At 41.8% G+C, this 22,046-nt stretch overlaps 1 protein-coding gene across 18 annotated transcripts in view; it reads right to left on the reverse strand.

Moving 5' to 3' along the window:
* The window catches only part of OBSCN (obscurin, cytoskeletal calmodulin and titin-interacting RhoGEF), a 186,307-nt gene that overhangs the window by 47,331 nt on the left and 116,930 nt on the right, over positions 1 to 22,046 (reverse strand). For all 18 annotated transcript variants that reach the window (XM_084214522.1, XM_084214521.1, XM_084214515.1 and 15 more), the window contains 21 exons: positions 20,592 to 20,864; positions 18,216 to 19,568; positions 17,375 to 17,653; positions 16,608 to 16,686; positions 16,130 to 16,248; positions 15,150 to 15,347; positions 14,708 to 14,740; positions 14,521 to 14,619; positions 13,831 to 14,049; positions 12,988 to 13,054; positions 12,864 to 12,883; positions 12,430 to 12,558; positions 11,602 to 11,741; positions 10,450 to 10,650; positions 10,029 to 10,111; positions 8,976 to 9,149; positions 7,065 to 7,224; positions 6,484 to 6,600; positions 5,123 to 5,287; positions 2,991 to 3,149; positions 1,832 to 2,009 (listed from right to left, as the gene is read on the reverse strand). In XM_084214522.1, the coding sequence (XP_084070648.1) occupies positions 1,832 to 2,009; positions 2,991 to 3,149; positions 5,123 to 5,287; positions 6,484 to 6,600; positions 7,065 to 7,224; positions 8,976 to 9,149; positions 10,029 to 10,111; positions 10,450 to 10,650; positions 11,602 to 11,741; positions 12,430 to 12,558; positions 12,864 to 12,883; positions 12,988 to 13,054; positions 13,831 to 14,049; positions 14,521 to 14,619; positions 14,708 to 14,740; positions 15,150 to 15,347; positions 16,130 to 16,248; positions 16,608 to 16,686; positions 17,375 to 17,653; positions 18,216 to 19,568; positions 20,592 to 20,864 (4,245 nt within the window). The remainder of the gene's footprint in view (positions 1 to 1,831; positions 2,010 to 2,990; positions 3,150 to 5,122; positions 5,288 to 6,483; positions 6,601 to 7,064; positions 7,225 to 8,975; positions 9,150 to 10,028; positions 10,112 to 10,449; positions 10,651 to 11,601; positions 11,742 to 12,429; positions 12,559 to 12,863; positions 12,884 to 12,987; positions 13,055 to 13,830; positions 14,050 to 14,520; positions 14,620 to 14,707; positions 14,741 to 15,149; positions 15,348 to 16,129; positions 16,249 to 16,607; positions 16,687 to 17,374; positions 17,654 to 18,215; positions 19,569 to 20,591; positions 20,865 to 22,046) is intronic.

Here is a 22,046-nt window from a genome sequence, read left to right on the forward strand (position 1 = left end):
GGAGGAAAGGGCTCTGTCCATGGCACGGCTGCAGCGGAGATAAGAATAATTTCTGCAAATCTGCGAGGTTCAGAATGGAAAAAGGGAACAGAAAATTTTAGCAGCTCAAGAATTAATAGGTGACATGCTCTCCTTGCTTGTCTCTGATGAAATTCAGTCTGTAACATGTCTATTGTTGGATATAAAGTTAGACCATATGAAAAAAAGGGAATTTGTTGCTGAATTATTTTAGACCATGATTTTAATAAGCACATCCATTTTTCAGACAACACACATCTGTCACTGTTAAGGCAATTCCTCAAATGAAATGGAGCCTGGGTATCCAAACCAGCATTCTTCTGGTGTCCTTACAATAAAATCTATATTTTTACTGAATCATAGAATTATAGAGTGGTTTAGGTTGGAAGAGACCTTAAAGATCATTGCATTCCCACCCTTGCCATGGGCAGGGACACCTTCCACTCTCCCAGGCTGCTCCAAGCCCCATCCAGCCTGGCCTTGGACACTTCCAGGGATGAGGAAGCCACAACTTTGGGCAACCTGTTCCTTTATTAAGTGACATTTATTTTAACCCATTGCTACCATATGAAACCATACAAAATTATTCTGATAGTCTTTCTCACTAAACCACTTTACTAAAGGCATAGAAATGAAGTGCTCAGACTTGTTTTCAGTGTTTATGGACTAAATCCAATGCTGTTCTGGCATTTTAAGATGCCAGATTTCCTTACACTACAGTGGGCACCATTTGAAGCTGATGCCTGGAAAATAAAAAGATCTTATATCTACTGATAGATTTTGTAGATTGAAAATTGGTGGAATCTCAAATGACGCTGAGACTGATGAAACGTTAATGACCAGACAAAATTCCAAAGTAAACCCAAGTGCACAGATAGAGCAGTGTAAGCCAGGAACAGAGTAAAGAGCCTGGAACCCAGTGAGGTCACAGGATCTTTTGTACTGGGTATGTAGGACTCTGGATCAGGGTACAGCCCCAACTCTCCCTGCCTTTCCTCCAGGAGAGGTGTTTCAACCCTCAGATTATCTTCTAGGCCTCACCTGGACTCACTGCACCAGCTCCATGTCCATTTTATTTTGGAGACCCCACAGCTGGACAGAGCATTGCAGGTGGGATCCCACAAGAGCAGAGCCAGAGCAGAGGGGCAGAATCCCCTTCCCTGGACCTGCTCCCACATTTAACGACCATAAACAGCTTCCCTCCCTCTTTTATAACTTCCTGAACCTTATGTTTCAGGTTTTAGCTTTTATATTTTCACATTCTGTGCTGCTTTAGTGTGTGGGTCTGAGCTTCACATCAGGGCATGGTGAGCTCTGTGCACAGAGCAGGGAGACAAAACAATTCCTGCTCCAGCTGGGCACCAAGGACAAATGAGCCAAATCTCAGGCCAGGAGCACAAACCCCGTGGGCTGGAGAGAGAAAAACAAGCAGGGTGGGACTGCAGGGGCTAAAGCTGGGATGGGACAATGAACTGCAAGGTGCAAATGGAGCAGAGCTGATCCCAGGGAGAGACCCCGTGCCCGGCCGGGCATTTTGGGGCCATTTTGGGTCATCTTGGGTGCAGCCCTGGCTGGGCTCTGGTGCTGCCCAAGGTGCATCCATGGAGGAGATCCTTTGGATAACTCCCTGCTTTATTCTTTAGCTCTGTCCAGTCTCTAGTCTAGAACTCTGTTCTAGGTCAGCCTTCACAAGGCATCAAACCAAAGAGACCATCCAAGAAGAAAACCAGCGAGGTTTGGGTTGTCTGGTGAACCAAGGAGACCATCCAAGGAGAAAACCCGTGAGGTTTGGGTTGTCTGGTGCCACACTTACTCCAGATGGGCTCGCTGATCCTCTGCTGGATGCCCAAGATCTCCTTCACCCAGGAGTTCTTGATGTTCACGGTCCGCGCCTGCAGCAGGTACTTGCGCACCAAGTCCTCCCGCTCGTGCCAGATCTCAAAGGCCCGGTCATCTCCTTCCACCAGGTCATTCACATCTATGTTGTTCAGCTGAGTGACAAAAGAGGCAAGAAAGTCACCACAAATCCTGTGTTTTTAAGGAATTCCCAACAGCAAAAAAGGGATTTTGTGCTTTCTTCAAAGATTTTTCGGATCGCGCGAGCAAGGCAACGTGGCTTTGGATGAAGAGCAATCAGAGCTGCTTTGAGAGTTATTTTCCCTGCTATATTTGACTTTCTGGTTACCAAACTGACATTTTTGTAGGGTTAGTTTTTCAGGAAAACAATGTCCAGCATTAAAAGCTATCCCAAGGGTGGAACATACTGTCCCTAAGGGCTGGACCCAGGCAACATGGAAAAAAAAATAGAGAACAGGCAGTCTCTGGACAAAGCATGGAAATGCTTCCATTTTATTTTTCTTGGAAAATAAAATCTGTCTATGAATTTTGATAAGGACTTTCATAAAGTCCTGGCTGGGCTTGGTCACAAACTCCATGGGTTTTCTGGTTGGTTGGCTGGTTTTTATTGGAGTGGGAGCATCTCCCACCTTGTGAAAACACTTTCCTCAGCTTCTGGCAGTTTTAACCCTGAATGTCTGAAGATGAGTGGGTCAAATGCTCTGAATTTTTCCATTTCTGAACAGGAATTGGTGTCTGGAAAGGACATAACCAGCAGAGATAACCCAATGGAATTTAGCAAATAAGATTCCTTCTAATTTACTCCCAGTATTACAGATTGCCAAAACCAGAGATTTACAAATGTAAGAAAATATTGTAGGCAGCAAAATCCACATAAATATAATATATTTATGCTGTTAATTAAATGAGGTAACAGAAATAAATAAATGCTTGTACTTGGAATCTCCTTGCTGCATGGTAGAAGTCCACCCTGATGGTTTCTGACATGTTTAAAATAGATATTTTGGGATAAATGTAGATTCTACTTGTACTTTTTGAAGCAAAGGAATAACTCAGAAGGATTAGAAGCTCTAATTGACAGAGAAATGCTTTATGTGAGGATAAAGGGATCAGACCTTCATGATGTTCTTGAAGATGTAGCTGTAGGTGTCTGTCTTTGTGTCTCGCTTTGGTTTGCAGATCACAATATAATTTTTGAAGAGGAAAACATGTCTTTTGTGTCCTTTCCATGCCATTCGAGCTCCTGGAGCTCCTTCCCACACAATGAAGTGGCCCTGACAGGAAAACGAAGGAAGAGCACAGAGTGATACATCAGGAATAATTCCTACAGTTATGTCTCACCATCATTTTTCAGTGCCCAGATAATAAATGTTTGCATCATCCCCTGATGTATCTCTGGTTTATTAAAGCACAGCAGATGGTTTCTAATGCTAAAGGTGACTCATCAGGCACAGCCAGTGGTTGTCATTCATGGACATTTAAATGGTGTTATTTGGTGCCAGAAAAATAGACAGCCCTTGTCAGGTAAAGACAGTCTTGGAAATATTAAAGGAAAATTGTATTTTGTGTATTGTACAGACACTTTATATGATGATTTGGTCAAGTTCACCAGAGCAGGACATTCATTTCACACAGCCTGAGACACAGACAGATGAATTAGTGACATGGGTTTCCCCTGGCATCTCTAGGGAGGAGTAAACACTCGAGGGGTGTGACTGGACAATTTTTGGATGGCTAAATATGAAGAAGTGAATTCCCACAATTTAGCCTTACAACTCCACTCAGCAATGCACCGTGATTCCCATGGAAAACACTGGATGCAGACAGAATAAATTACTTGCCTGCTAGAACACAGTAAATCTATAAAGAGACAGGAATTTGAGTGAGGATGCTGGAGGTCCTAGACTAAAGTGTCCTAATAGCTGGGTCACCTAAAAAGGCACACACCTGGTTCATGGGATAAGCCTGGGGGAGCACATGGGTCTGTTGATGACAGTAACTCCAGGAGCTGCCCCATGTTGCTTCCCAATAATGAGTTACAACCCTTCTAGACCATGTAGGGCCCATAAAAAATTTTTTTGTGTTTGATGAGGAGGTCACAAAGGCAAATAACTGCATTGTGTGTGAATTATTCCATAAGCATCCATGCTCTGGTGTCTCAAACCTTAGTGGTGCCAGAACACCCATTTCTGGGCAGCAGTAAGTGAAATAAGCAAATCATCTCTTTCAGATTGATAATAGAATAGAATAGAATAGAATAGAATAGAATAGAATAGAATAGAATAGAATAGAATAGAATAGAATAGAATAAATATATATTTATATATTTTATATATATAAATGTAATATATAATAATTTAATAATATCTAATAATATAACAATTATAATTAATATAATTATAATTAATATACAATTATATATTGATATTGCAATATTAATATAGCAATAATATAGTAACATATTTATATGTTAATGATATGTAATAAATAACATAATGAAATATCAAATATTAATATAAATTGTATTTACATAATATATTAATATAGATTATATTAATATATTGTATATAAGTGTATATATATAAATGTAATATATAAGATTTCAATAATGCATAAAAATTAGCTGTATAACAATTATAAAAATCAATACATAATGATACATTAATATTATTACAATATTAATATAGTAATAATATATTAATATAATAATATAGTGATGAGATATAATAATTAATAATATATGGGATGGAATGAAAATGGAATGGAAATGGAAAGGGAATGGAATGGAAAGGGAATGGAATGGAAAGGAATGGGAATGGGAATGGGAATGGGAATGGGAATGGGAATGGGAATGGGATGGGATGGGATGGGATGGGATGGGATGGGATGGGATGGGATGGGATGGGATGGGATGGGATGGGATGGGATGGGATGGGATGGAATGGGATGGAATGGAATGGAATGGAATGGAATGGAATGGAATGGAATGGAATGGAATGGAATGGAATGGAATGGAATGGAATGGAATGGAATGGAATGGAATGGAATGGAATAGAATAGAATAGAATAGAATAGAATAGAATAGAATAGAATAGAATAGAATAGAATAGAATAGAATAGAATAGAATAGAATAGAATAGAATAGAATAGAATAGAATTTATAAATAATTTTCTCCTAGGAATTAGGGCTCCCTAGAGACTGGGGAGGGCACACCTGGAGCCAGCAGTGCTGGGACATTCCCGTTACCTGGCGGATGGGCTCCCCGAGGCTCTCCAGGGTCCCTGGGTAATTCTCAATGAGTGAGACGTGCAGGTTGTTCTCTGCCCTCCTGGTAAGGGCAGACACAATGGCATAGGCCTGCTCCAGCAAAGTGCAGTTCTGGCTGTTCCTGGCCTTGTTTCGGATTAATTCCTGCAGGTGAATGAAGAAAATATCAGTGGATAATCAGAGAGGAAATAAGCAGTTCCTTCAGAGCCAAAGATTTTCTCAATTCCTGCTCTGTCTCTTTCATCTCAGCAACTTTTATCCCATTTTTTTTTCACTACAAACTGGTTAGATAACAAAGTCTTTTCTTTCCTACCTACTCAGCAGTATTAAAGACTAACCACTTTGGCTTTTCCTGACATCAGCTGATGCCAAGCAAAGATAAAGTTGAAACAAACACCAGATAGGCTCTGGTGGTTGAAAACCAAAAGTTCCAAAGTGATCCTAATGCACACATTGCATTTCTCTTCTGCTTACCCTCACAAGAGCAGAGTACAAGGAATTCATCTACTGAGTCAACATTTGATTAATAAAAAGAGAGGTTGGAAAAAATGTGAAACGGAATTTTCCCTGTTCTTCCCACATTTGGTCCTGTTCCTCTCTTTCAGCAATGAAGGCATGGAAAATGCCTTTTCTCCTCCAAAAGACCCTTAAAAGTGTTGGTGTTGCGTGCAAAACTGTGTTCAAAAGTAGAAAGTTCTTCAAAATATCCAAACTGCTCATTTATACAACGCTAGTATACATAAATATATTGCCATGATTATTTTCTTCCTGAGTATCCCAGTGCTATTTCCCATGAAAATGCTGTTTAAAATGCTGCTCTGAAATGTTTGCTTATGGTCTAAGACAGTAGGAGAGATGCAAGCCTGAAAGACAAAATATTTCAGGGTGGTAGAATGGGACAAAACTTTTCAGAAAACAAGAATTTCATCTTACTATAATATCAGTATAAAAGGAAAAGCAGTGGTAAGTCATTATCTTAGACATGGAAATGGCTTATTTTTATAATGTAAATGTTGCTGAGTTGGAAGAAAATTTATACCTGTCATCCAATATAATTTATATTATATTCTATTACATTACATTATATTTTTACATATATTTAAAGATAAAGCTCACTGAACTTTCTGGGGTTGGATTCTGTGAACCTCCACCTGGATTTATATTTACAAAACAATTTAGAGAACATCACCACTGGTGATGATTAATCTCTTATTTACCCAAGCAGTTTTCAATTGTAGTTTTATCAGAAGGAAACCAACAAAGAGGAAATAAAAAAAAGAAATAATTTTCTGCACAAGCTTCCCAGAGCAGAACATAAACCTGTAACAACATCTGTTTACCTTAATTATAGTCTGGTACTGCTGGATCCTGTTTATGGGTTTTTCCAGGTAATGCTGCAGTGGTGGGATAAGTGGCTGTGAGGGATCTTCATTAGTTAAATATTCATCTGTGTATCTCTGAAAAAATACATGATATAACAAGGAAAGGTTGTTATAAAAAGCAGTAGAAAAAATTCTGAGTAGCTGGAGCAGAGAAACAAGATTTTCTTGTCTATATTTATGATTTATGTGGTTCTCTTGGTCTTATAATGTGGTGACCTTTAAAATGTCCCTTAATTACATAAACACAGCCACATTCATGCCTGTATAATCTTTGTAATATTAATAAATGCACAAGAATATGTAAATATGTTCCCATATTGGCCATACTGACCAGAAAAAGCTAGAAAGTGAACTAAAAATTTTTGGTTTTAATAATTTTTAAAGTTTAATTAATTTTAAGCTACTAAGTTTTTGCTATTAGATTTAACAAAAAATGCTACACATACTTTTGAGGTTCACATTTATGATTGATAATGACATTTCTTGATGCAGTGGGTTACAGGATGAATTTCCCACGTGTGCCTGGACTCCTGCCTTACCTTGTAGAAATCCTGGACAGCTTTGCTGACAACGATGGACTCTGCCTGGATCCTTCCCACCAGGTACTGGATGTACCTGTTGAACTCTGCTTCGTGCTTGATGAAGGACATGGCCACGTCATCGTCAGTGTCACAGCCCTGCAGGCTCCTCAGGAACACACTGTGGGGACAGGAGCACAGCACCTCTCAGGAGAAGGGGCTGGAATGAGGCTGAAAACACAGCCCCAGCTGCCAGGCTGGGCATCAGGAGATGTCAGGTGAGCACAGGTTATTGTGGGAAAATTGTCCTGGATTGGAAAATATGGGTTTGGAGGTGTTCTATTTGCCATCTGTCAGAGGTGGGGCAGTTCTCTCTGTCCATGGGGCAGTTTTCTTTCTCTCTCCCACAGCCCATCCTCCCTCCAGCAGATCTCTGCTGTCCATGGCCAGTGAGTGTCCCTGCAGGGCTGATCAAATTCCACCATCCCATGGGGAGATGCTGCGCCCAGGGCAGGAGCCAAGCATTCCTACCTGGATACAATCTGCCCTGGAACAGCACAGCAGCCTTTGCCCCCTGCATTCCCAGAGGAGCAGCTTTCTCCTGCCCTGCATTCCCAGAGGGAGAGCAGGCCCATCTCCAGCAGCCCTGGAGCTGCAGAGGAAAACTCCCCCCTTGTGCAGGATCCTGCTGCAGCAGAGCCACAGCTGGCACTGCAGGAGGGCTGAGCCCCCCTGGGATGGGGCTGTGCCCCCACCCTGACACACAGGGACAGGGACTGCTCTGGCTCTGGCACTGTTGGTTTTCTTTTTTTTTTGCACTATTGCATTCATGTTTTTTATTTTCCTAATAAAGAACTGCTGTTCTTACTCCCATATCTTTGCCTGAGAGCCCCTTAATTTCAAAAATTATAACAATCCAAAGGGAGGGGGTTTACATTTTCCATTTCAAGGGAGGCTCCTGCTTTCCTTAGCAGACACCAGTCTGTTCAAACCAAGGCAGAAATGATGGGGGGAAATAAGGGATGTTGCCACGTTAGGATTAGAGTGCTCAGTGCCTCTTCACCCAGGACAATGCCATTCCTCTCAGCTGGGGCTTTGGAACAACAGCCTGGAGGGCAGGACAAGGGGGAATGGCTTTAAACTGACAGAGGGCTGGGTTAGATGGGATATTAGGAAGAAATTCTTCCTGGTGACAGTGGTGAGGCCCTTGCACAGATTCCCCACAGAAGCTGTGGGTGCCCCTGGTTCCCTGGAAATGTCCAAGGCTAGGCTGAGAAGGTCTTGGAGCACCCTGGGGTAGTGGAAGGTGTCCTGATATTCCTGGATGCTGACATCAGTTTTACATGGATTAATATCTCCGTGAAGACACCAATGAAGTGCCTGCAAGATCTTGCTGGTTTTTTAACATAATTCACTATTTCTCAGTTAAATTCACTTAAAAGAGTAAGAAATGAGCTGGACACAGGAAGCCTTGAAGTTCTGAAGGGGATTATGGAAGTCCTAACCCTGTGGTAGGATTTAAGCCACGCCATCATTTACCCTCCTGAAAGGAGCACCAATTCCCTTGCACCTCAGCACTCCCAGTGCTCCACATCAGGAATAATAGCAAGAAAAGTAGTAATAATGATAATAATAGTAGTAATAGTAGTAGTAATAATAATGGTAATAATGGTAATGATAATGGTAATAATGGTAATGATAATGATAATAATAATGATGATTATGGTAATAATAATAACAACAACACTATAACAATAATAACAACAATAACAACATTATAAAAATATAATAATAACAACAAAATATAATAATAATAATAATAATAATAATAATAATAATAATAATAATAATAATAATAATAATAATAATGATGATGATGATGATGATGATGCTACTCTTTGGTCTCCACTAAAGGCACTTGGGAATGCCCACCTGGAATGGAAGCGACCAATGTCATCAATATTCCTGAAGATGGTGGATTTCTGACTGGCAACAGCTCCTGGCACACTGGGACAGGTCTCAGTGTACCTAAGGTGATGAGTCTGGAGGAACTGTAAATCCTGAATGTAATCTTCCTCTGAGATCAACAGCTCCTGAATGAGAACACTGAAGGGGAGACAGAGAAGCAGAAAGAAATCTCAGAAAAATCATCACAATTGTCCTTGAGAGGCTTTTAGGCTGTAAAGTAGGGATTTATGATCAGGGGAACTGATTCCTGGGGTGTGTTGGAAGATCCCATCTGGGGATGGATGGATGGATGGATGGATGGATGGATGGATGGATGGATGGATGGATGGATGGATGGATGGATGGATGGATGGATTAGAAGCCTTAAGTTTTAGCTTTCATATTTTCCAGACTCTGTACTGCACTGGTATATAACTCTGAACATCATATAAAGTGTTAGCAAGTTCTCCTCACAGCTCAGTCACACAAAACAATCCTTTTCCAGCCCCAGAAACAAGGACACTGCTGCAGCTTCAGGCCCAAAAAGTGCAAACAACAGCAAACTGAGGAGAGCAAACTGGGAGGATGGGACTGCATAACCTGGAGCTGGAATTGGACAATTAACCCCAATATGGAAATGGACCAAAACTTATAAAAGTGTGAAAACTTGTGAATTGCCATTCATCTTAGGTAGAGCCATGGCCAGGCTCTAGTACTGCCCAAGGTGTATCCTTTGAAGGCCTTTTAATAAATACCTACTTTATTTCTTTAACTCTGTCTAGCCTCTTTTCTAGGTAGCCTCTTAAGGCATCACATGGATGGAGGGATGGAGGGATGGAAGTGGCCAGTGGAAGGTGTCCCTGTCCATGGGACTCGTTGACACCAGATGGTGTTTAAGGTCCCTTCCAACCCAAACAGTTTAGGATTCTGTGATCTCGATTGCCTGGAATTTTCCTAAGCTGAAATCAATCACAAAATACAAGTGATTCCAAAGGCAGGATAATTCAAAGGTGCAAATACCAAGCGACATAAACTCACCTCAGCTTTCTTTTGTATTCATCTTCAGAAACAAACTCTCCAGGAAACTCTGGAATTTCTGTTGCTCCCCACTCTGGTGACAACTACAATATTAGGAAAAAAAATTAAATAATTTTTTGAAGTGGACAGTGCTTTTATCTATACACACTGAGGAAACTCATGTGTTCCCAGTCCTGTTTAGTCCAACAATTACTAAACCAGTGTGAAATTCATTTTGTTCTGGAGAATTTTTAGGTCTTTCCAACCCAGAAACCCCTGCACAGACCAGAAATATTGTCTAATAAAAACATAAAAAAGTACGACCTTGTTCCAGACCCCTTCAACAATCTCCTCTGCCATCACTCCTTGCCAAAGGGATGGCTCTAAACTGCAACAGGAAAAAGAAATTTTAAATGCGAAATAACCAAACATGAACAATCACCTTTAATTTCTTGTCCAGGTAAGCTGGAGACACCCAACCCTGTCGAGAGGGACTTGATTTTGTGGGTTTAGTCCTGACCAGCCATTTCAGAGGGTGAGCTGAATCCAGGACTTCCACATATTGTCCTTCCTTCAGGGTGATGGTCTCCTTGTCCGGTGCTGCGGGCACGTAGTCAGCAGTGACCATGTAGACATCAAAGATCTGCAGGCATGAAACTACAGTCACTTTGTGCTCTTCATTTCCCTCATGAAGAACTTCCCAACTGTGGGAATCCTTAAAATCAGAGGGTTTTGGGAAAGCTGCAAAAGGCAGGCCTCAGAGACAGCAGAACTGTGAGTAGAGCTAAGCAGTAGCCATGAGACAGGTCAGCAGAAAAATTATGTAAGAAATAGAAAAGTAAGGGCAAATAGAACAATGGTCTGTATTAATGCTTGTCTGGAACAACTCCCTAAGCTGCAGAAAAGTTTATCTAGTGAGATATTAGGAAGTTCTAAGCTTAATAATGGAGCTCTGTGCATTGTGTTTGAAGGCTCACAAGCAGGTGTTGTATTTGAAATAATCAAGCATTGTTTAACCAAAGGCACGTGTGCTTATAGTGGTTGGATGGAGCTACTGTCAATGTGCTTTTGCTTTGTGTGATTGGTCAAAAAACTTTTAAAGTGAGTTGTAACATTAAGTTCTTGGTCTGCTGCCTGGGATGTGAGCTGATGGCATCTTCCCATTGTCATCATGACTATGTAATGAGACTGATGCTGGAAAATAAAACAGCTCAAGGCACGTTCCTGGCAGTCCCATCCTGTTTGTGATCTGTACATAGCCCCCAGCTGGTGATACCCACCAAGATTCCTCTGACCAACTTTATCCAAGGTCACAGAAAATCAAGTTCTGACTTCCTGAAGTTCAGCCATGAGAGCAAGAGGTGCCAAGTCATGTTTTCCATTTTGACTTGAACCACTTGTTCAGGATCACAGGGTGAGCATCAGAATTGGATTCTCTGTGCTCTCTATCACAGACACGACATTTAACTACTAAATACACCTAAAAAACTGAATTACATCACAAAAGAGGATAGAGATCCCTACACCATAGTAGGTTGGTCATTCTAAGTTTAGTTTTCTCCTTGTGTCCAAGTTGCCCATAGAGATGTCATACCTCCCCTCTGGAATCTCCATCTTCAGATTCAGAGGAGGATTCCTGAGCAATGGATGAAGGTCTGGACCGTCCATGGCGAGGAGATGCAGAGGGAGTTCTTGACTCATCATCACTTTCTGCACCTGGTACTCGAAGTTTAGCTGAAGAGGAGATCAACAGCAAAATGTTTAATGAGTATCCCCAATCTGAACATGAACCAAATCCATCATAATTTTTCTTCTTCCTAGGAAGAGCATTCATTTCCTATTGATTTTCTATTGATATTTAGGATTAAATGAATAATTTGGATGTTTTAACACATGGTGTCTCAGGCCTACTGCACGTATTGCCACTGCACTGTTAATGCCTCTATTTTTGCTCCAAGTCAAACTTTTTCTACAAGATAACCAGGGCAGACCCAAACCAGCATTTTTAATTCAACTCAACAAATCACTGGATTGCTGCACAGCTGTGCACAGAGTTTTCAGCCTTGATTTTAAAATTCCACTCTGAGCTAAAACTTGAAGATGTGGGAAGTACAGAAAACAGGATTGCTTTCTGATTTAGAAATGATGAATATCTGAGGGACTCAAAATACCTAGGTTATGCAAAGTACACCTACATTTTTACAATTTACTGTAATGGCTTTTTTCCTAGTTCAAAATTCTAGACTGAGATGTGCAGGTTGGATGGACTCCTACTTAAATTTCTTACCCCTAAGCATTGACAGATGTTCATTTGCTGATATAGAATGGCTGCCTCAAAACCTGCTGCATAAATCTCACTTTTAATTAAACAGAGATTTTTTTTTTCCTACCATAATTAAACTGTGTTTTCCAGATTCCTTACCTTGAGTTATTTTTGCAGATACCATTTCTGAGATACGTGAGGTGAGTTTCTGGAAGAACTCTTCTGAGCCAACATCAGCTAATGAAATAGGGCTTTTAGGCACACCTTCTCTGCCAGCTTCAAGGTCTCCTGGAAAAAAAGAGAATTTGTTATTTAGCTGGCTGTGCCACTGAAAATTCATCTCTTTTTGAGTAATAAATGTTTCTGTGGAAGGAAGGTTAAATTTTCTTCCCTTCTCCTGTTTATAAAACTGTGCTTTCTCTTAGTTCATCCAAATAATTCACCCTTGAACAGTGAGCAGCCCTGAAAGGTTCCAACATTCCAGACAATTCCAAGAAAAGTGGACAAAAATGAGTGGATACATGAAATACATTGACAGCCTCAGCTGTAGATATGGAGGACAGGAAGAAGAGAGAGAAAACAGCTTCTCTTACCTTCAGAGGACTGAATAGTTCTGGAAAAGAAAATAAAGCAGAGTTAAACATTACAATAAAACTGGCAGTAAAGAGAGCTAAATGAGGAACACGTGCCCCTTCTCCCACACATCCAGTCACTTACCCCAGGGTGGTCATGATGGCCTCTGACACCATCACACGCTCCTGGGTCAGGACTTCAGCCTCTTTCACTGCAAGATTGGGGTTTGTCATTAGAGGACAGAAGGAACAGAATGTCCTTTTTTAGCTCTTTAGTGTAGGCACATTTTCACATTTTCTAGATGTGAGTTACTGGGAGCACTGCAGCAGCTCCTGACCTGAGATATATATTCCCAGTCCTGTGGTGGCAATGGTTTCTCCCTCCTCTCCCTGTTCATGGAAAATATGTAATTGCCCCATTTCTCCATACTGCTCAAGTTATACTCCTGCAGCTCTTGGTACAATAAAAATGTGGGATGCAAGGCAGGATAACAGAAAAATTGAATCCTTCCCAGCTCTGCCCCAATTCCCAGAATATATTTGCTTTTCCCCCCTCTTATTGTGTTAAAAGAGGCCTTGGAAAGGTCTACAAAAATCAAATAACTCTAATACAAAATACCTCATCAGAGTGGAGCACTCAAAATAATTTTTCAAAAGGTGACTTTTCCCAGTTACTTTACATTGCTTTTCATTTTTAAAAATTTGTACCTAATTTGGTTGTTCCTTAGACTTGCCTTCTGTTTATACAGAAAATATGTTGCTGATAATACAAGACAGAGTCAGAAATCTAAAATATTGTAGAAGTAAAGAGTGTAACTATTTGCAAGACAAGCAAAATCATGGCTGCTCTTAAGAAAATGCATTTTTTTGGGGTGTGATTGGATAATTTCCTTAACAGTCAAACTTGTTGTTTTGGGGTTTTTTCCCCCTTAGACAATGCATAAAAGGGAAACACAGAGAAATTGTTTGTGTTGCAGCAAAGATTTACCATCTGCAACTTCCAGGTTGGCAGTGCAGATGGACTGGCCAGCCTTGTTGGTGGCAATGCAGGTGTAAGCTCCACTGTACTTCTTCTTGACATCCAACAGGATCAGGCTGTGGTGCATGTTGGAACTGGCCAGTTTGTACCCAGGAGTGTCTGGTTTGATCCACAGGATGTCTTCCCGAGACTCTTCTTTCATCCAAGTGATTGTTGGTGGTGGATGTCCTAAAGGAAAATTGGTGCAATAGGCTTTAGTCCTCCTCTTTGTGTTCCTCCCTTAAAATGATGAGCCTTGCTGTGAAAAAATGCTGTTTTGATCCATTTTCTGATAATTTCCCAGCAATAACAGGCATAATATGCAATAAAGGAGGATAAACCATTTTACATCATGCTCATAAAGACATCAAATCTTTTTGAGAAACCAAAATTGTCAATCACCATAGAATTAATGGTCAATGTGCATCATACCACAAAGTGTCATTATCCCCATTTTTACATACAAAAACATGGAGGTGAAGAAAAATAAGATGCTTTACTGTGAAGTGTCTTTGTAAGAAACGTAAGTTGGGAGTAGAATCCCCGACTTCAGATAGAGGAAATGAGGTTAAAATGACTTAGGGGCAGAGAGAGAAGAATGTGTTGTAAAATTACACATTTCAAGAGTTATTCAAAGAGAGGGGGTATCTGCTCACTTACCTTCAACTTTCACAGATAATGTGATGCTTGCACCCTTTTTCACCTTCTTATTTGTAAATCTTTCAAGGAATCTCGGTGGTATCAGCTGCTCATGGGAATCTGGAAATAATATTATTGATGAAGCACAGTGAGTTTAGACTGAAAAATTCCTGGGGCTTCTGTTCTCACCTGCTGTGACTTCTCTCACCTGTTTTGGATGGCTCTTCTTTCTCATAAGGATCTGGAACACAAAACGAAAAAAAAAAGAACATGACAAATACAAATAAATGTCAATCCAGGGGTTGCAGAATAAAGCTCCCAAAGTGACTCCAGTGGAGATATTACACAGAAATATTGGTATGACTTGTAAGAGCCCCTAAGTTTTAATGAAATGAACTTTTAAGGTTAATGAGGATGGGCAGGAATAAAATACCTGTTTATGGGACTGACCACAGAGAAGTGGCATCATCATCTTCTTTAAACAGTAAATTTATAGGAGAATAACTAAAGAACCAAGAGCAAAGCACATCATCTTTTACCTACAGACTTCCCTACCTCACCTGAGCTACCTTGGGAGGTTTCCTCAGTAAAAAATAACTATACAACATGGTAAGAACCTCTGAAACAGCCCAAGACAGAGCAACACCCACCTTTGACTACCAGCCTGGCTGAGGAATAGGCAGAGCCAGCAGAGTTGATGACAAATATCAAGTACTGGCCGGCGTCTGCTTTGGTGACGTCGCGGATTTCCAGGGAGTGGAATTCCTGCCTGTCAGTCTTGAGGATCCGGTCCGAGGCCTTTAGGGGCTGCCCATTTTTGAACCAATAGAGACGAGGCTGAGGGTACCCTGTGAGGAGCAGTTACAGACACAGAGAACAAAATTCATTGGCAGCGCTGGTTCGGGAGCATCTCCAAACTGCCAGATCCTCTGCTGTTTCAAGGGTTTAACAGGGCTCCTGTTTCAAGGGTTTAACCAATCAGGAATGCTTAAAAAGGCATTAAATTAGGTTTATCTGTTAAAATTCTTTCCTGTCTCCTCAGTTTCTGGCACTCCCCATATTGTCTGCATGTGCAAACGCCTTGGAAGTTGAAAAATCAACACTTAGGTCTGATTTGAATGGTTCAATAAGAGAAATGTTGAAGCCAAATGCATTCTCATAATTTTTATAAGACAGCAACAGGAGAAAACAGGAAAATCCCTATCCAGAGGGATATTTTTGCAGTTTTTACATTGTAGGAGCAACCCCTTAATGGATGAAGGCTTCATTTATTAAAGAGAATAAAGGAGACTGAGTTTATATGTATTGATATTAGAATATAATTATGATTAATATTAATACATTATACTATATTTAGTTTGTATAAATATATCCAGAAACTGAATCCAGAATTCAGTTTTCAAAAGCCTGTGCCTGTCATTATGCCTGGATATATGGACACAAAATGAGGCTTAATCGGTCTGTCTGCTCCAACAGTCCCTGTGCAGCAGCATGAACACATTTGTGCAGAAATGGTGCAAGGTGCTCAGCCCCAGGTCACAGCTGCAGAAGAACACCTTGGAAAACCTAGTCCAGCACTTAAACCTGATATCAGACCTGGAGAACTGACAATACTGTGGGATCCGCTCACCTTTCACCTTCAGGTGAAACTTAGCCAGCGATGCTCCAGGTGCCACATGAATATCATGAAGCTCATCAAAGATCTGGGGCAACTGCTCCTCCTCAGTGGTGGATTCCTCCTGTTCTCGGCTAAGCAGCAATTGGGATTAGAAAGAGGAAAATCAGGACACCAGGTAAGAGTTTGGATTCAGAATGACCTATTTTAGGCAAATTCAGTCTGTGGGTTTTGGCATCCTGAGAACAGACTCAGCACCACCTGACATTTAAAGTAACAGAGTGGTTCCTTGAGGAAATAGCCCAGCTTGCCTGAAGGCTCCAGAGCAATTCTGCCCATGATAAATGTGCAGCTGTTAGTGCATCTCAGCTGGGCTGGATGCTCCTTTATGGCAGTAACCTGGCCCTGCTTGACATAGCAAACCCAGCCCTGACACAAATACACAGATTGATCTCACTGAGTCAGAGGTTAGAGCCACAGTTCCATATTTTACCTTGAAATATATTCCTTGGCACTGTAGTAAGATGATGTCTCTGTTGCATCTGCTGCTGTCTCATAGTCTGTGCTGGTCACTGTTAAAATGGAAGAAGATAGGTCTTGAATCATCTGCGCTTTGAGATTATTTTTCTTGCCTCAATAGTCCTTACTGATTTTAGTTCCCTGACTAATTTGAGTGACTAACAGGTGGATTTTATATTGTAACTGCAGCAGGATCCTACACATCCCTGAATTATGGAAAACACCTCTGTTCACCCCAAAAGCTTTGCTCTGAACCTCGCCTTGGAGTTGGCAAACCCTGGCTAAACCAATATGCTTACAAGTGAAAGTTTTCTGGCCAAAACATCTTCCTTTAAAATGTAAATGGTGTGGAGATTCTCAGTTCAGTCAAAGAAAGAACAGAGATCATTTCTCCCAGGCTGAGCCTGAGAATCTTAGAGGAAAGAATTAAAACAATTATTATCTCTCTTTCTGTAACCATTGTTTATAGTTATGGTTCTTCACAGTGTGCTATTCATAGTCACTAACAGTGTGAGATGTTTCTACTTTGAGACCAATCAAGTATCACCTCAGCAAGTCACATTTTAAAAGACCCATTACTTTCATTAAAGTTGACCTTTAATCCTCAGGCAGATTAGGAGTCTTTCTTTCCATCCCTGACTCAACAGCATCAAATAGCGCTTTCCTTGGGAAAAAAACAAATTAACCAGGTCTCAGCAGAACTCCTTTGATTGTTTTTCCTACAGTGCTTTTGAGCCTTACAGTCGACGCGGAGCTCAGCCTTGGTTGAAGCCACGCCCATGTTGTTCTCGGCGAGGCAGCGGTAGACGCCCATGTCCGTGGGCACCACGGCGGTGATGATCAGCTGGTGACACCCCTCCTGGTCCTCGTTGATCATGTAGTGATCGTTTTCCTCAATAGCTTTGCCGTCCTTGAACCAGCGAACCGTGGGCAGGGGTTTGCCAATGACGATGCAGTCAAAGCTCACTGGGTACCCGTCCTGGACCTCTTGGTTTTGGAGCTCGGTCATGAACATGGGGGCTGAAGTTGGGGTGGTTGGAGAAAAGAAAGGAAAATTTGGTTTTATCTAAAGGTATATTTTAGGCACCTGATGCCCAGACTTATGGTTTCCAATTTTTTAATTGCAGAGTAATATCTTTACTCTAGAAAAGAGTCAAGAAACTCCCTAGCATTACAAAGATCAGCACAGAAATACCACAGCTGCCAGCTATATATTATCCCTGCTCCTATCCTTGCCAAAATATCTTGTCTCCCTCAGAACCATTCTAAACCCTGCATAATTAATTTAAATACAATAATCATAGTATTTATGGTCATGTTGTAGTTGGTGACATTTCTAGCATGAAAAGGGGCTTCACAGATAAGTCAGTAATTGTAACCCCCCCACCAGTGTGCCTCCTCTCCCTCAAAATGAGAAAGAATTAAAAGTCATTATTTTTTTCTAAAAGTGCAAAGTTTTCATAAAAATATCAGCACCAAATTTAAAAGAAACAAAAAAAAACTTGCTTGAGAGTTAAAAAATTACATTTTGACCTGTTCCCACTGTCTTTTCCAAGGAATAGGCAAGATTTGCTTCCCCTACCTGTGTCAGAAGTCAGCAAAGGTGGTGGAGGTCTCGCTGGAGGTGGAAACTTCCCAAGGGTGGGAGGTGATGCCTTCCCAATGCGCAATTCGATTTTTTTGGGGCCTTGTTCCAAGATGTCGATCTCCACTGGAATTCCCAGGGCGCCAAACATCTCTCTGAACCGCGTGGCGGCCGTTTTGGCCTCGGACATGACTTCAAACTTGATGTAGATGTACTGGTCATCCTCACGGTATGTCTGGTGGTCAACCACGTCTATGTCCCCTTCGTCTGCACTGACAAAGAGCTCTTCCTCCACATCAGAGATCTCCGTGGAGATCTTGGCCCTGAAGAGCCTGTGGAGTCTCCTTCCTGCTTTTCGGAAAGCGTCGTCCAGCTCGCTGCCGGACGAGCTCTCCGTCTCGCTGTCGGTGCTCTGCTTACTCCGCTTCTCCTTAGCAAGAGCTTGAGCTTCCTGAGTGCCAACCACCACCTTAGCGCTGTGTGAGACCTTGCCAAACTTATTGGATGCCTCACAGGTGTATTTCCCTGCATCCTTCCTGTCCAGGCCGGCGATAATCAAGGAGCAGGTGCCGTCGCTGTAGCTGTCGATGTGGTAGTAGCGACCATCCGAGAGCTCCTTGCCGTCTTTCAGCCAGCGCACGTTCATGTCGGTTTTGCTGTGGGCCACACACTCCAGGTGCAGGGTGCTTCCAGGCTCTCCAGAGAAGTCTTTGAAGGTCTCAGTGAACACTGGGCACTCCTGTTGCTTGATCTCTTTTCTGACTTTGTAGCCTTTGAAAGCGGCTTGGATCTTCACGGCCGCCTTGTTCATGGAGGGGTCGTCTAAATCTGGCAGCTCTGGTTCAGCTGGCTGAGCAGCTGTGGTGGCCACGGTGGTCTCCACAGTGGATGTCTCCCACTGTTTCCAGAGTTTTCCTGTGGAGGTGGACTGAACCTTGCTGGTAATGCTGGTGGTCTTCTTCCCGGCTTTCTTGAGGTAGTTCACTAGGGAAGGAGTCCCAGCTCTAGACTCATCATCAGAGCTTGTGAAAGAGAAATCTGCCTCTCCTGTCCTGGCCAGCTCATCACACGTGGAGTACTCCTCCGAGTAGTAGTGAGACATCTCTGCTTCCTCCTTCCTCAGCTTCTGAAGCTTCTCATCCTCCTCGGGCACCTCGCTGATGGAATCCAAGGTGGGCTCCCGGCTCATGCGGCGCTTCTTGGCCAGAGCTTCCCACAGGAGGTGCAGATCTCCCTCCTGGGCAGCTTCGGGAGGCAGGCTGGGCTGGATGTGTCCATCCACCTGCTCCTCAGCTTGGCTGGCAGGGGGAGCTTCCCTGGCAATCTCCTTCAGCATCGACACTGTGGGAACTGCAAGGAGTGAAACAGATGAGAAGTTAAATATCTGTGAGTTTTGAGAGAGCACATGGAAATATTCTACTCTGGAGAGTCTCAGAAACATTTAACTAAGCATCATACTGAGAAAAACTTGGGAATTTACAGAATCACAGGATGGGGAAGGTTGGAAGGGACTGCTGGATATCATCTAGTTCAACCTCCCTGCTCACACACAGAGTCCTAGATTACTTTATTCAATGTCCAGATGGATTTTGAATATCTACAGAGAAAGGACTTCACACCCTCTCTGGGAAGTTGTTATAAGAGATTCTGTTCCTGGTGAACTTGTCCTAGCTGACCACACTTTGAGGAGGAGGATGGACCACACCATCTTCAGGAAGTCTGTCCAACCTCAACAGTCCTGTGATTCTATGCATGCAATTAAAACATTACCAAACAACTTTTTAAAAATTTATTTATTCCTTGCACATTTGAACCCAATAAATAGATTTCTGCCCTTTTTAATTTTGCAGTTGTTAAGACTACTAGTGGGGCCTGGAAAGCTACCCAGGCTCATCCAATCTCTGAGATATGCAGGGCTTCCCTGTCTTTCCTGAAAAGATCTCCAGTGGCTGTGCTGGGAGCTGAGACTCCCATCTCACATGGACACACCTGCTTGGTTGGATGGGCCTCAGTCTGAAGGTGTCTGGGACACATTCACGTGCCTCTACATGTTGCCCAGTCCCTTTTGAGATGCTCCAGGTTGTCTGGGACCTCCACAGAATACCCTAATGCATCTCAAAAGGCACCAAAAACTTGTGTAGAGACAATATTGCCACACCTCAAATATCTGTCTCCAGAAACTCTAATCTGAGCAACTCAAAACTATTTGGGATGCAGGAACGCACTGGGCAATGCTAAACAGGAAAATAAAAATTCCTTGTGGATGGTTATCATAGCTTGAAAAAGAAAATTAATTCCAGTCCAAGCTGTGGAGATGGCCCTGGATGTCCATACCAGACCTGATTCAACACACCAGCAATGCACACTCCGTACCTTCAAGACACAGGCTGGCAACAGATTTGACTTCTGGAGAAGCCATGCAGGTGTAGCTGTCCTGATCCTCAGGTTTAAATCCACGGATAACGAGTATCTGCTTTGCTCCATCAGAGAGGATTTCATATCTCCCTCCAGCTTTTATTTGCTCTTTTCCCTTGAACCAAGTCACTTTCTCCTCGGTTTTACTTGATAATGTGCACTCCAGGCGAGCCAGCCCCCCTTCTGAGACAGATCCTCCCACCAAAGGTTGGGTGATGGTAACTGGAGGCTCTGCAATTACAAAAATAAAATTAATTAACACTAAGAAAAATCATCTGTCTTTAAGGCACTCCACTCCATAAAATATCCAAGCAATCCATACATCATTTACAGATTTTTCAGCTGTTGAAGATAACTAAAGGAAAAAAAAAACCAAAGACTGGCAGCATCCAAAGTATGCATTTCCAACGATAATATCAAGACAACTTTCCAAGCTCTCCCAGTGCTTAAACCAGCTCCATCTAAACACATACATGCAGAAGTGGTTGCATTTTCCACATTCCTGTGTGTTTGCTGGTCTTCATTTACCCATCATCAATATAAAATAAGTTCTACACATTTTTAGATCTTAAATGTTTTTAAGTGAAGAAGTTGTGATGCAAGACAAAAAAGAAACAAGAAATATAATGAAAAGAGATTATCCAGTGGCATTCATCTCTGCCTTGAAATAAAAAAAAAAAAATAGATATATGTTGATGCTATCTTAGGAAGAGTAAAAATTATCAAAAAGCATAAATAATTTAACCAAAATATTCTATGCATTTTCTTTACTTTGGAAGGAGGTCTACCAACAGAATGCTGTTTGTAGAACCATGATACCTCAAAGAAAAACACATTAAACTCAGAGATGTTGACTAGGATGTAAAAGAGGATTCTGGGTTCCCAAAAGCAGCACAACCCTCCAGTTTACCTTCCTCTCTGCACATCTCACCAGGGTGAGACGATTGCTGCCCAAAATGCTTTGGGTTTGTTGTTGACAAAATCAGCATGTGCAGAGTCATCAGGGTCCAGCACTGGCAGCAGTTATTGTTGAAAAAAAAAGGTCATTGTGCACCTAAACCTTAAGCAAAAGAGTATTTTTCTATCATTATACTCATTTTGAGGAATTTAGATGGGTGATACCGAAGAAAGAGTTGCAAGAAAAGAAAGACTCAGAGAGAGAGAGAGACTCCCCATCCTGCTGAAGCTTCCAAAATTTCACCATCAGACAGCAAAGAAACTGTGTCCCCCAGCATTTCTTTGTGGGGATTCTTAAAAAGATGCATAAAAAACAAGAAAAAGGAGAAAGATGGGTGAAGAAGACAACATTGCCCACTCATGGTCACAGTCTTGGATACTCCAAACACATTCCAGCATGCCCTTTTACACTCATTCCGTCCTAACTTCACCAGAAAAGACACTCATGGCCAACAC

Source organism: Fringilla coelebs (genome assembly GCF_963513975.1).
Source record: "Fringilla coelebs genome assembly, chromosome: 1".
Lineage (NCBI taxonomy): Eukaryota > Metazoa > Chordata > Aves > Passeriformes > Fringillidae > Fringilla > Fringilla coelebs.